Source organism: Coregonus clupeaformis, unplaced genomic scaffold (genome assembly GCF_020615455.1).
Source record: "Coregonus clupeaformis isolate EN_2021a unplaced genomic scaffold, ASM2061545v1 scaf0130, whole genome shotgun sequence".
NCBI classification, from domain to species: Eukaryota; Metazoa; Chordata; class Actinopteri; order Salmoniformes; family Salmonidae; genus Coregonus; species Coregonus clupeaformis.
The window spans coordinates 504,951-519,851 of NW_025533585.1; the positions used below are offsets into that span (position 1 = coordinate 504,951).

The 14,901-nt window shown below is 40.9% G+C and overlaps 2 protein-coding genes across 2 annotated transcripts; one reads left to right on the forward strand and one right to left on the reverse strand.

The window, feature by feature from the left end:
• Positions 1-7,655: 7,655 nt before the first annotated feature.
• LOC121557732 (gap junction alpha-9 protein) lies at positions 7,656-11,577 on the forward strand. Its single transcript, XM_041871217.2, has 2 exons — positions 7,656-8,575; positions 9,153-11,577. Exon 2 carries the CDS (start codon positions 9,175-9,177, stop codon positions 10,657-10,659), a length of 1,485 nt encoding a protein of 494 aa, XP_041727151.2. The 5' UTR covers positions 7,656-8,575; positions 9,153-9,174; the 3' UTR covers positions 10,660-11,577.
• A 101-nt stretch (positions 11,578-11,678) lies between these two features.
• On the reverse strand, positions 11,679-14,776 carry LOC121557734 (c-Myc-binding protein-like). The gene is made up of 5 exons (XM_041871220.2): positions 14,639-14,776; positions 12,710-12,782; positions 12,563-12,611; positions 12,124-12,253; positions 11,679-12,008 (listed from the first exon to the last, which is right to left on the reverse strand). The coding sequence occupies exons 1-5, from the start codon at positions 14,651-14,653 to the stop codon at positions 11,964-11,966; spliced, it is 312 nt and encodes a 103-aa protein (XP_041727154.1). The 5' UTR covers positions 14,654-14,776; the 3' UTR covers positions 11,679-11,963.
• Between the last annotated feature and the right edge of the window lie 125 nt (positions 14,777-14,901).

Consider the following 14,901-nt stretch of genomic DNA (forward strand, 5'->3'; position numbering starts at 1 on the left):
GAATGTGTGGCAGGTGCTTTGGAAAGCTGGAAAGTGTTAGTGACAGACATTCGGGATAGCATTTGAAATAATGTCTGTGTTCGAGTACTCATGAAAATGATTTTGAGTACGCTCATATTAGTTTTAATTGAAACGGGGTTGAAGGAAACATGTTTCCTGTATTCTATTGGTTGTTCCAATGACTGGTTGTTCTGAAACACAACTGAAAACAAAACAATGTATTTTCACTGCACTTGATACACTCCACAAAAAAGAGTTTGAAATGATGGCAGTGCTTATACATTTAATCTGCTAAATATACTGAACAAAAATAGAAACGCAACAATTTCAATGATTTTACTGAGTTACAGTTCATATAAGGAAATCAGACAATTATAATAAATTAGGCCCTAATGTATGGATTTCACATGACTGGGCAGGGGCACAGCCTGGGAGGGCATAGTCCCAACCAATTGGGAGCCAGGCCCTGCCAATCAGAATGAGTTTTTCCCCACAAAAGGGCTTTATTACGGACAGAAATACTCCTCAGTTTCATCAGCTGTCCGGGTGGCTGGTCTCAGACGATCCCGCAGATGAAGAAGCCTGATGTGGGGTCCTGGGCTGGCGTGGTTACACGTGGTTTGCGGTTGTGAGGCTGGTTGGACGTACTGCCAAATTCTCTAAAACGAGGTCGAGGCGGCTTATGGTAGAGAAATGAACATTCAATTCTCTGGCAACAGCTCTAGTCGACATTCCTGCAGTCAGCATGCCAATTGCACGCTCCGTCAAAACTTGAGACATCTGTGGCATTGTGTTCTGTGACAAAACTGCACATTTTAGAGTGGCCTTTTATTGTCCCCAGCACAGGGTGCACCTCATGCTGTTTAATCAGTTGATATGCCACACCTGTCAGGTGGATGGATTATCTTGGCAAATGAGAAATGCTCACTCACAAGGATGTAAACCAATTTGTGCACAAAATTTGAGAGAGATACATTTTTTTGTGCATATGGAAACTTTCTAGGATCTTGGTGTATGGTGAAATAAGTATAGCCAGTTATAATTGTAATTATCTGACACTCAAGAAGAAGGTCTGATCTCATTATTACTCAAACAGGATACAAGTGGAAAATATAAAGATCCAGTCCATTTACAAAATTGGAGGCCCCTTACACTTCAGTGTTGTGATGAAAAAATTCTAGCAAAATGTATAGCGCATAGAATAAAAAATTTGTCGGATATTATTCATTCTAATCAGACAGGTTTTTTTTTTTTACATGGAAGATACATTGGAGATAATATAAGGCAAGTATTGGAAACAATAGAACACTATGGAAAATATGGGAAACCAGGCCTGCTATTCATAGCAGACTTCGAAAAGGCATTTGATAAAGTTCGACTGGGGTTTATATATACAGTGGGGAGAACAAGTATTTGATACACTGCCGATTTTGCAGGTTTTCCTACTTACAAAGCATGTAGAGGTCTGTAATTTTTATCATAGGTACACTTCAACTGTGAGACGGAATCTAAAACAAAAATCCAGAAAATCACATTGTATGATTTATAAGTAATTCATTTGCATTTTATTGCATGACATAAGTATTTGATACATCAGAAAAGCAGAACTTAATATTTGGTACAGAAACCTTTGTTTGCAATTACAGAGATCATACGTTTCCTGTAGGTCTTGACCAGGTTTGCACACACTGCAGCAGGGATTTTGGCCCACTCCTCCATACAGACCTTCTCCAGAAGCTACAGGTTTCGGGGCTGTCGCTGGGCAATACGGACTTTCAGCTCCCTCCAAAGATTTTCTATTGGGTTCAGGTCTGGAGACTGGCTAGGCCACTCCAGGACCTTGAGATGCTTCTTACGTAGCCACTCCTTAGTTGCCCTGGCTGTGTGTTTCGGGTCGTTGTCATGCTGGAAGACCCAGCCACGACCCATCTTCAATGCTCTTACTGAGGGAAGGAGGTTGTTGGCCAAGATACATGGCCCCATCCATCCTCCCCTCAATACGGTGCAGTCGTCCTGTCCCCTTTGCAGAAAAGCATCCCCAAAGAATGACGTTTCCACCTCCATGCTTCACGGTTGGGATGGTGCTCTTGGGGTTGTACTCATCCTTCTTCTTCCTCCAAACACGGCGAGTGGAGTTTAGACCAAAAAGCTCTATTTTTGTCTCATCAGACCATATGACCTTCTCCCATTCCTCCTCTGGATCATTCAGATGGTCATTGGCAAACTTCAGACGGGCCTGGACATGCGCTGGCTTGAGCAGGGGGACCTTGCGTGCGCTGCAGGATTTTAATCCATGACGGCATAGTGTGTTACTAATGGTTTTCTTTGAGACTGTGGTCCCAGCTCTCTTCAGGTCATTGACCAGGTCCTGCCGTGTAGTTCTGGGCTGATCCCTCACCTTCCTCATGATCATTGATGCCCCACAAGGTGAGATCTTGCATGGAGCCCCAGACCGAGGGTGATTGACCGTCATTTTGAACTTCTTCCATTTGCTAATAATTGCGCCAACAATTGTTTCCTTCTCACCAAGCTGCTTGCCTATTGTCCTGTAGCCCATCCCAGCCTTGTGCAGGTCTACAATTTTATCCCTGATGTCCTTACACAGCTCTCTGGTCTTGGCCATTGTGGAGAGGTTGGAGTCTGTTTGATTGAGTGTGTGGACAGGTGTCTTTTATACAGGTAATGAGTGGAGAACAGGAGGGCTTCTTAAAGAAAAATTAACAGGTCTGTGAGAGCCGGAATTCTTACTGGTTGGTAGGTGATCAAATACTTATGTCATGCAATAAAATGCAAATTAATTACTTAAAAATCATACAATGTGATCTTCTGGATTATTTTTTTTTTTGATTCTGTCTCTCACAGTTGAAGTGTACCTATGATAAAAATTACAGACCTCTACATGCTTTGTAAGTAGGAAAACCTGCAAAATCGGCAGTGTATCAAATACTTGTTCTCCCCACTGTATATATAGTGGGGAAAAAAAGTATTTAGTCAGCCACCAATTGTGCAAGTTCTCTCACTTAAAAAGATGAGAGGCCTGTAATTTTCATCATAGGTACACGTCAACTATGACAGACAAAATGAGAATTTTTTTCTCCAGAAAATCACATTGTAGGATTTTTTATGAATTTATTTGCAAATTATGGTGGAAAATAAGTATTTGGTCAATAACAAAAGTTTCTCAATACTTTGTTATATACCCTTTGTTGGCAATGACACAGGTCAAACGTTTTCTGTAAGTCTTCACAAGGTTTTCACACACTGTTGCTGGTATTTTGGCCCATTCCTCCATGCAGATCTCCTCTAGAGCAGTGATGTTTTGGGGCTGTCGCTGGGCAACACGGACTTTCAACTCCCTCCAAAGATTTTCTATGGGGTTGAGATCTGGATACTGGCTAGGCCACTCCAGGACCTTGAAATGCTTCTTACGAAGCCACTCCTTCGTTGCCCGAACGGTGTGTTTGGGATCATTGTCATGCTGAAAGACCCAGCCACGTTTCATCTTCAATGCCCTTGCTGATGGAAGGAGGTTTTCACTCAAAATCTCACGATACATGGCCCCATTCATTCTTTCCTTTACACGGATCAGTCGTCCTGGTCGCTTTGCAGAAAAACAGCCCCAAAGCATGATGTTTCCACCCCCATGCTTCACAGTAGGTATGGTGTTCTTTGGATGCAACTCAGCATTATTTGTCCTCCAAACACGACGAGTTGAGTTTTTACCAAAAAGTTATATTTTGGTTTCATCTGACCATATGACATTCTCCCAATCCTCTTCTGGATCATCCAAATGCACTCTAGCAAACTTCAGACGGGCCTGGACATGTACTGGCTTAAGCAGGGGGACACGTCTGTCACTGCAGGATTTGAGTCCCTGGCGGCGTAGTGTGTTACTGATAGTAGGCTTTGTTACTTTGGTCCCAGCTCTCTGCAGATCATTCACTAGGTCCCCCCGTGTGGTTCTGGGATTTTTGCTCACCGTTCTTGTGATCATTTTGACCCCACGGGGTGAGATCTTGCGTGGAGCCCCAGATCGAGGGAGATTATCAGTGGTCTTGTATGTCTTCCATTTCCTAATAATTGCTCCCACAGTTGATTTCTTCAAACCAAGCTGCTTACCTATTGCAGATTCAGTCTTCCCAGCCTGGTGCAGGTCTACAATTTTGTTTCTGGTGTCCTTTGACAGCTCTTTGGTCTTGGCCATAGTGGAGTTTGGAGTGTGACTGTTTGAGGTTGTGGACAGGTGTCTTTTATACTGATAACAAGTTCAAACAGGTGCCATTAATACAGGTAACGAGTGGAGGACAGAGGAGCCTCTTAAATAAGTTACAGGTCTGTGAGAGCCAGAAATCTTGCTTGTTTGTAGGTGACCAAATACTTATTTTCCACCATCATTTGCAAATAAATTCATAAAAAAATCCTACAATGTGATTTTCTGGATTTTTTTTCCTCAAATTTGTCTGTCATAGTTGACGTGTACCTATGATGAAAATTACAGGCCTCATCTTTTTAAGTGGGAGAACTTGCACAATTGGTGGCTGACTAAATACTTTTTCCCCCCACTGTAATAGAATTATTGTAAAAATAACTATGTCCATAAGGTGTAGATAGTAAGTATAGACCGGAAGTAGAGGCCTGGGCATTGTTGTTCACTAATTTACTCCAAGTAGGGAAAGGATGGCGGGGTTGAAAAGTTATAAAGGGGAGTATATATATAAAAAACATGGGGGATTGGAAGTGATGCAGACAATTACATTGATAGAAGATACAATCTATCTGCAATATTAAGCTGATCCATTCTAGGATCTTTTATTTCAGCTCATGAAACATGGGACCAACACTTTACATGTTGCATTTATATTTTTGTTCAGTATAGTTACATTTGTAAATTTAGTGTACAGGAATTTGATTAATGGTAATAGAATATAAACCTTGTATCGAGTACTCGTGCCTATCCCTAATAGACATCAATTGCACATCACACAGATTGGCAAACTCCTATTGGTGTTAGTCTGCTTGTTGTTAGACAATAACAGACACACCGTAGGCGACCATGTAACTGCACTGTGCATTGACCAAAGTTGATTATCGAAATCTCATCGACATCCATTCCTTTGGAAATAATGATAGTATGATCTGATTAAAGGACAACCACAAAGAAAGTTGTGCTTTCTGACCCTGACATGAGACTATATGTAGGCTAATATGTACAAGAATCAGAACTGCATTTCATTTTGTAACTGCTTTATAAACACTGTTTTGTAACTGTTTTCGGGTCGAGTTACAGGACCCAGATTAAGCCAATTCCTGGACAAAAAAAACAGACTGCAAGTTTTGAATATACCCTTAACATCTGTGGTAATCAGGTTTAGGCTCAATTCGAATTGAAGGCAGTCAATTTAAAGTAAACTGAAATTCCAATTAAATGATTGAAAAAGGGAATCTATTTTCAATGACTTCTAAAACTGAAAAGGAGAAGCTATTTATGTCAAAAGTTGTAAAATGTTTGGATTTTAAATTCAAATCACTTCCTGAATTTACTGACTTCAATTGCAACAGGCCAGAGTAATTGATTTCTTGTAAATGGATAAAAATAGTGTCAACTGGCAGGGACAACTTAATTACAGAGGCGAAGCACCAGAGTATGAAATCGGACATGACCCATTGATTGCATTACAAGAGTAAAAAACTATCGATCTGAAAGAGTTGTGGCACATTGCCATAGCGCAATGTTGTTTGGGGGGATTCCAGAACCAGTAACTGATTTCAAAGAAACTCCCATCACATTGCCTGTATCTCTATATACCATGATCACCAAACATCTCTCACTGGGGCTATGGAGTCTCCAACAGCCTATAGAATCTACAGATGTAGACAAGAGTGAACCCAATAAGTAGGCCATCTGTGCAGTGCAAAAACTTTCCATGCATCGCTCTAATATTCCTGGCTATACATTCAAGCAATACTGGACTGTTCAAATTTAAGTTCAGCTGGTCCTTTAGGAGAAGCCAAAATATCCTTTTAACCCATCAGGTCAAGTATAAATGGCTTTTTTTCACTAATTTCACAATGTATCAAGGTCACTCTCTTTTTAATTAGGACATATTGTTTAACTAACCTATAACCCTGAATCAATAGTAGCAAACATGAAAAGACTGAAACAATTGCTGTGTGGCTATGATTTGTCTTAATACAATTTTTACATTACCATGTAGTTTACCAATAAAATGGTCTGATGGTGATGTGGATATACTCGGAATACATATCCCAAAGGAAATAAATGATCTCACTTCAATAAATTTTAATAGAAAGTTAACAAAAATAGATAAGATCTTACTACCATGGAAAGGAAAATACCTGTCAATTTGTGGAAAAATCACCCTGATTAACTCTAGTATTATCCCAGTTTACCTATTTGCTTATGGTCTTGCCTTCGCCTAGCGAACAGTTTTTTAAATTATATGAGAAAAGAAAAAAATCAATTTTATTTGGAACGGCAAGCCAGACAAAATTAAAAGGGCATATTTAGATAATGAATATGAATTCGGAGGACAGAAATTATTAAATATTAAAGTATTAGACCTATCACTAAAAGCTTCAGTCATACAAAAGTTATACTTAAATCCGAACTGGTTCTCAAGCAAATTAGTAAGATTGTCTCAACCAATGTTCAAGAAAGGCCTTTTTCCCTTTATTTCAGATTACAACAACTCATTTGCAGTTATTTGAAAAGGAAATTATCTCCCAAATATCACTATTTCTAAAACAAGCCATAGAAAGTTGGTTGCAATTTCAATTTAATCCTCCAGAAACGACGGAACAAATAATGCAACAAATATTGTGGTTAAATTCAAATATACTAATCGACAAAAAACCTTTATTTTTTGACAGAATGTTTAAAAAATGTATAATCTTCGTAAATGATATCATCGGTAGGACTGGTGGAGTTGTCGCACATGCAGCTAACAAAAACATATGGAAATGTCTGCTCTACCCAAAATTACAACCAAATAATTGCAGCCTTACCGGAAAAGTGGAAGAGGAAAGTGGAAGAGGGAGAAAGTAAGGAACTTGTCTGTCGGCCTTGCATTAAAGAACATAATTGGTTAAGGAAAACTTTGATAAATAAAAAAGTATATCAGTTTCACTTAAGGACCAAAGGATTGACAGCCGTCCCATATAGATTGCAAAATAGTTGGGAAGAGATCTTTGACATACCGATCCCATGGCATAGTGTTTATGAACTGACACGCAAAAACGACACGGATTCAAAAATTAGAATCTTTCAATTTAAATTATTATATAAAATTCTTGCTACCAATAGAATGTTATTTATATGGGGGATACAATCTTCCCAGCTCTGCAGATTTTGCTGTGAAGAGACAGAATCATTAGATCATTTGTTTTGGTTCTGTCCATTTGTAGCTTGTTTTTGGACACAGGTCCAGGAATGGCTAAAGGATTGCAATATTTACCTGGAGCTAACCTTGCAGATAGCATTACTGGGTGATCTGAAAAGTCATAATCAATCAATAATACTTTTAGCAAAAAATGTTTATTTTTAATTCACAATCTGTAGAAGCAATGAGAATAGAAAGGTTCAGAACTTTTGTAAAACATCACAGTACGGTTGAAATATATATGGCAAATAGAAATCCTATATGGATGGTGTTAAGAGATAGATGGGGAGGTATTGAATAGAGTTGAAGGATGGGACTAAACATCTCTCACTGGGGCTATGGAGTCTCCAACAGCCTATATAATCTACAGATGTAGACAAGAGTGAACCCAATAAGTAGGCCATCTGTGCAGTGCAAAAACTTTCCATGCATCGCTGTAATATTCCTGGCTATACATTCAAGCAATACTGGACTTTTCAAATTTTAAGATCAGCTGGATCTCCTTTAGGAGAAGCCAAAATATCCTTTTAACCCCATCAGGTCAAGTATAAATGGCTTTTTTTTCACTAATTTCACAATGTATCAAGGTCACTCTCTTTTTAATTAGGACATATTGTTTAACTAACTTATAACCCTGAATCAATAGTAGCAAGTCTTGTACTGTATTGGTAGAACTCTTTTTATTGATTTTATCTCGCTGACTGACCAGAATCTGACACTGGCAGCTGTCTCGACTGTTCAGTTGTACGTAGTGTACTGTCCCTATTGCAACCCTGGTAACATTCGGGTCACAGAAGTTCAGGTGATGCGCATCAACAGATGTGGAGGGGGCACAAACAATTTTTTAAAAGCTATTTGGTGGCCTCATCGCGCCTGCATGACCCGCAGGGATTTATATCACCGGCAGTCTGTCCATGCTGCTGCTAGGTAAATGGAAATGACTCTCCCATTGATTTCTCTCATTGTTTATAAGTGAAATCACCGAGGGGAATGCTTTTATTTTTGGTAAAACAGGACTACTGAAAGGAACAAGAGTGGAAAATATTAAACCAGATGCTAATCGATGGCTTGCTTATTCATTCATTTTGATATCTACTTTACAAATATGTGATGCTCCATATTCTTGATAAATTTACATCTATTCGATGTACATTTCCTTTTTTCCCCTGATAAAGGTAAGTTGCAATTCATTATTTGTATGTCAATGTTTAGTATGTCAATGACTTAACCAAGTTTAGTTTTAAATTGTATTTCTTTTTATGAAAGGACAGATGCATTAGTTTAATTGGTAAAGCAACCTTTGTGGGATTAAAATAGTCTGTGGAATTATATCTTTTTCATGGAGTATTTGTTAATGAAACAGATTTTAAAACAAACTGCATAGAAAAGAACATTTACATTTAGTTTTTACGATGTATTGTTGAAGATACTAGTGTGAGGAAGTTTAGTTGCTAATTGTTAAGTCAAATTGTGGCTTGAAAGTTGGCTGTATGGTTTATATAAAATAATATTAATACATTTCGTATTTCACAAAAACAATAAAATAAAAAATAAATTGGTTTTAGGTAAACCCTAAATGCTTTTGCTCATTAGTGGGGAGGAGTGGCCCTTTATGTCCAATTTGAATTTCTGGCCAATATTTCTGTCCATTGAAGGGGGCCTTAGGCTCTTGAGGCATCCAAAAAGGCAAAAGTTCTATATAGCCTCTTTAAATGCCTCTATCCTCTCTCCGCCCCTGCCTCCTACTGACAGACACACCGATGCCCGCGTAAAGATGGGGGATTGGAATTTCCTCGGGGGGATATTGGAGGAGGTGCATATCCACTCCACTATGGTGGGAAAGATCTGGCTCACCATCCTATTCATCTTCCGCATGCTGGTGCTGGGTGTGGCGGCCGAGGACGTGTGGAATGATGAGCAGGCCGACTTCATCTGCAACACGGAGCAGCCCGGGTGTCGGAACGTCTGCTACGACCTGGCTTTCCCCATCTCCCTCATCCGCTTCTGGGTCCTTCAGGTCATCTTTGTCTCATCGCCCTCGCTGGTGTACATGGGCCATGCTCTCTACCGCCTCCGAGCCCTGGAGAAGGAGCGGCAGAAAAAGAAGGTCCTGCTGCGTCGCGAGCTGGAGCTGGTGGACGTGGAGATGGTGGCGGCTCGGAAAACGATTGAGCGAGAGGTGAGGCAGCTGGAGCAAGGCAAGCTCAACAAGGCTCCGCTGTCGGGGTCCCTGCTGCGCACCTACGTGGCCCACATCATTACCCGCTCCGCCGTGGAGGTAGGCTTTATAACAGGCCAGTACATCCTCTATGGCTTCCAGCTCTCCCCTCTCTTCAAGTGCGAGCGTGAGCCTTGCCCCAACGCGGTGGACTGCTTCGTCTCCCGGCCCACAGAGAAGAGTGTCTTCATGGTCTTTATGCAATGCATCGCTGTAGTCTCCCTCTTCCTAAACATCTTGGAGATCATGCACCTGGGCTATAAAAAGGTCAAGAAGGGCATCCTGGACTACTATCCACACCTGCAGGACGAGCTTGACGACTTCTACTCCAGCAAAACCAAGAAAGACTCTGTGGTGCATCAGACATGCATGGCTTCCTCCGGCTGCAAGCCCACCATGGCCTCAGCGCCCAGTGGCTACAACCTCCTACTGGAGCGGGCCCAGGACGGTCACACCTACCCATCCCTTATCAACCCCTCTGCCTTCCTCCCAGTTCAGGGTGAACTGGCTGGTAAACGGAGCGTGGAAGAACTCAAAGATGCTGCGCAAAGCCCGACAGAGCACAACTCCAACTCCAATAACACCAGCAGTGACAGCCGCTCACTGCCCTGCGACTCAGTGACCCCGCCAAAGCAGGAGGAGCCTGAGGAGTCTGCACACCTTCCTCCTCACAGTGAGGAGGAAGAGAAGAGGGGGAGCCCAGACTCTCCCAGGCACACATCTCATGCCTCCTCCTGCCCGACATTGCTAGTAGGCGCCGGAAGGAAAACATGGAGGGTCAATGCTCCCTCAAATTGTTCCACAGTGGTGGAGGGCAAAAGCTCAGACACAGATTCTTATGGGGGTGCTAAGGCCAGTGGTGGGTACCGAGACCGGACTGCATCAAAATCGGAACCCAAAATGCGTCCCTCCACCCCAGACTCACTGGAGGACTCAACTTCAGGGTCAGGGCATAGTCCGAGACCACCCTCTTCCAATCGCCGGCCATCATCGACAAGCAACGCAAGCAGTAGGCGAGCCCCCACAGACTTACAAGTTTGAATGCTAAGAGTGAAACCTTATGTTTTGTCCCTCATCAGACATGCAAAACTTCTGTTCAAACACAGGGATCAGAAGAACATAACGAGTTGTGACATTGTGCGAACTGCTTCGGAGGTGGATCTGTTGCAGTAGTCCAGCAAAATGGATGGATGTGTTTTATAAGATGTCACCTATTTGTTTCTGTTTATTGCTTACTGTACTGTTGATCTCCTCTACGTGGTAGTTTATTTTTGTATTTACCAGCTTCAAAGCCGCCGTCATACTTTGTGATGACGTAAGACACAATCGATGAAACATTGGGTGTGGGGATTTGCCATTGGCAATATTGACCTGCTTTTAAAAGTGTTGTGGATAAGAGAAAAACAACACTGGAACAGTACAGATCACACAGCAGTGACATCGTTGAATGCTTTCTGTATGTTTCAGTTCATTTTAAAACAGCATTGTTAAGAGAGAAACCATGAAAATATGTCCTAGTGCTAGAACTACGGCTGCGTTTAGACAGGCAGCCCAATTCTGAATTTTGTTTCACTAATTGGTCTTTTGACCAATCAGATCAGCTCTGAAAAAGATCTGATATGAAAAGATCTGATTGGTCAGAAGACCAATTGGTGGAAAAAGATCAGAATTGGGCTTCCTGTTTAAACACAGCTTATTGACCACACAAAATAGAATATGTAACCTAAATAATGTATTTGTATATTGCATGAAAGAAGAATGACCTAATTTCATATTAATAAAAGCTTATATCTAGATTTTTATTTTGCATTAACTATGTTGCATAGTATGAGCACTATCATCATAAAACCATGTATGACGGTTACAATGGCCCTGTTGATGAACTTTGGTTTCCACCTTCTTTTAGGCACAGCTTTTCTGTTAAGGGTTGTGGGGGGTTTCAGTTTCTTGTGCATTTCAAGTTAACGCCAGCAGAGCCTCTGTGCACACAGTACAAAAGTGATATCATGATGTAAGGTTTCTATATTGTAACAAATGTGTGAATAAAAAGGAAAATACCATTATGTTACTGTTTGTTTACTAGATACAAAGCATTGGTGTACAGTAGGCAAAGTACACTGAAAGCAGAAAAAGGGGGTTCGCTTTTATGAGAGGATGGAGACAATCATAAGGGACAAAAGCTATTATATTTCAATATATTAAATATACAAAATAAGTTAAATATTTAAACATAGTAGGAAAAAAATAACAGGTGCATAAAATCCCTTGCCTTCCGTTGTTGGTTTTGGCTTGCCATAAAAATCAGAGTTTCTAACAAAATTACTTAAATAAAGCCGAGGCACTTTTTATTCGGCAGCTCCATCCTCTTGTGTAGGCTCATAGCGTTGAAGCTAAGGAAATGTGTAAAAACAGAGATTCTATTAATTAATTAGGTAGTTTTGAAAAGTCAAGCCTACCATGTATAGATCATCATACTCAATGAAAAAGAATCACAGGTAGGCCTACCCTGTTCTTGAGTTCTGTGTTCTCCTCGGCCAGCAGCTCACACCTCTGCCTCACATCTCTTAGCTCCTGCTGGAGTGCCTCAGTGTCTGCAGACTCCTGGCCAGCCACACCCAAGTGTTGCTTGACAAAACTGGATTTTGTTAAAGAAATTAGTGTGCTGAGGAGGAATTAGATTCGTTCTCAACCTCGTTGTCATTGGAAATGAGTTATTGTTCTAATATTTTAGAAAAGCATCCCATCAGGATCTGTGACAGTCTACACTTGTTCTGTCTGTGTGAGCACTGCAGATTGCTAGAACACTAAAGGCAACAGAAAGTTCAGATTATGAATGGGAGGGGTCTCGTGATATTTCATCACATTCCAAAAACATAGCTATGTATGTCTACATTATGTAGGAAATGTTCATTACAAAAACAGATCAAACATTTTTAAAGGATACTCAAGTGCATTGTTGGGTTTCTCCGTCTCTTCATACAATGCCACCAGCACTGTAATAAGGAAAGGCACAAGCAGTTTTCGTAATTGGCATCAGCCAAATAAGATTAACTAACAATTAAAGTTAATGAAATATTCTAAATAAACACACCACTAGTGAGGCTGTCAAGGACACCAGCCTTCTCCAGGTATCTCCGAAACTGCTCTCGTTTGGACTCTGAAGCCTGTGGACACAGTGGCATTGAGACAAATGATACTTCCATTTTATTCAGGGTTCAGTAATTAGCTAGTTCATCCATGATGCTGCTGGATGTTTGCTGCCACCATTTTGCCCAAGAAAGGGAAGGAAGAAGGCCCTGTGCATCAAATCAACTGGTATTGGTCACATACACATATTTAGCAGATGTTATTGCGGGTGTAACGAAACGCTTGTGTTCCTAGCTCCGACAGTGCAGTAGTATCTAACAATTCACAACAATACACACATCTAAAAGTAAAAGAATGGAATTAAGAAATATATAAATATTAGGATGAGCAATGTCAGAGTGGCATTGACTAAAATACAGTAGAATACAGTATATACACATGAAATGAGTAAAGCAGTATGTAAACATTATTAAAGTGACTAGTGATTCCAGGGCACCAGCCTCTAAGGTGCAGGGTTGAGTAATCGGGTGGTAGCCGGCTAGTGATGGCTATTTAACAGTCTAATGGCCTTGACATTCATCCCTCCCTGTTAATAAAACATAATTGGACAGGTGAACGCAAGGGCTCCACCACATGGCTTTAACCTGTCCAGTCATTTCTAATCAATGATTCCATCAAGGAATGTAATTATTTTAAGGATTTTAGCTTAAATGGGGCAAGAATGAATGCTAGAAAGATTATAGCCTTCTTTACAGTGTATTGAGGAAGAAAAAACACGAATCCTTCCTGACAGTCCTGTACCTTGGTAATAAACTAACTAGCCAGGCAGGAATGGACTAAACTCCTCCATGGTGAAGTTCGTTTCTGATTAACTTCCCCAACAGATTGTAGCCGAGACCAGGCTTTGTGGAATATAGCTCAGACTACATCGATTCGCCCAAGGTCAATACTTAAAATTATAAAACTTCTACCTATGTTTGCTGAAATCGATACTTTTTCAATAGACGTTCATCAAATACAACCACCGCTCATTGCTCTAAAATGGCAACTCAGCGCAAATGCGCATGTGCCAATAGAATCGCAACAAGGAAACAGTCGGTGGTATCAATATCACACCAAAGACAGTATGAAGATAAGCTAAAACTGTTTCGCCAATATAAATCTCCATCACACTTTAGGCGACGTTGGCTAGCAAAGCTCATGCGTACAAACACGTAATCGGGTCGAACGGTCGTCTCGCGCTGAACTGCGCATGTGCAGTCCGTCAAACCAAAGGCACTCCTTCGATATAAAGTTGTTTTTGACGAACATTAAAGCGTGTCCGTTTGTCACTTTCACGAGGTTGGAGTAGAAACATCTTCAACTACTTAAGACATTGGCTTGTGCCTTTAGATTTCGAGAAAATGAACAACTAAGGAATAATTTTTCACTTCTCAAACCCCAAAACCCTGCCTAGTCTGTTTCGCAAGCTTTCTCGGAAGTCTCGCGATGTTGTGCCTCTGGGTTTAGAAACGGATTATCCCTGTGGTATTTGATTAACGTTTATTGAAAAAATATGATTTCAGCAAACAAAGAAAGGCACGCAACAGTACAGATGATAAACATAGGTACAAGGTGGGCGTTTCATAATTTACATTTTGTTTTAAGTATTGACCTTGGGCGAATCGATGTAGTTGGGACTACATTCCACAAAACCTGGTCTCGGCTCCACTCAGTTGGTGAAGTTCATCAGAAAATTCCTTCACCGTGGAGTTTAGTCCGCTTCTTAGCCAGCTAACTAGCAAATGTGTAACGCGCTAAATTAGCTAGCTAGTTACATCTGGGAAAACTTTTCAAGCTCGCCTGGTTGTGGAAACAATGCCATTTTTGTGTTTTACAGACTCCATCGTTACTCACGCCAATGTAAAACATATTCAGTATGCAGTCCACTTACTCTGTAGTGTGCCATTATGAAGTTAAACCTTGGCTTTACTGCTAACTCACGTTCTGACGACTCTCACGACCTGCAAGTTTCCCTAGCAGCCTTGGCCCTTGAAGTCAACACAAGCACGCTCGTGCTCAGAGAATGCGCAGTGTAGTTTATTGAAATACTTTCTGTACGGTCTTTTTCTGCCCTCTGCTGGTGATTTTGTAGGCTTCACACAGACAGTTTTACACTTTACATTTTGATTGAATGTGGATTCATTCCACAGATGG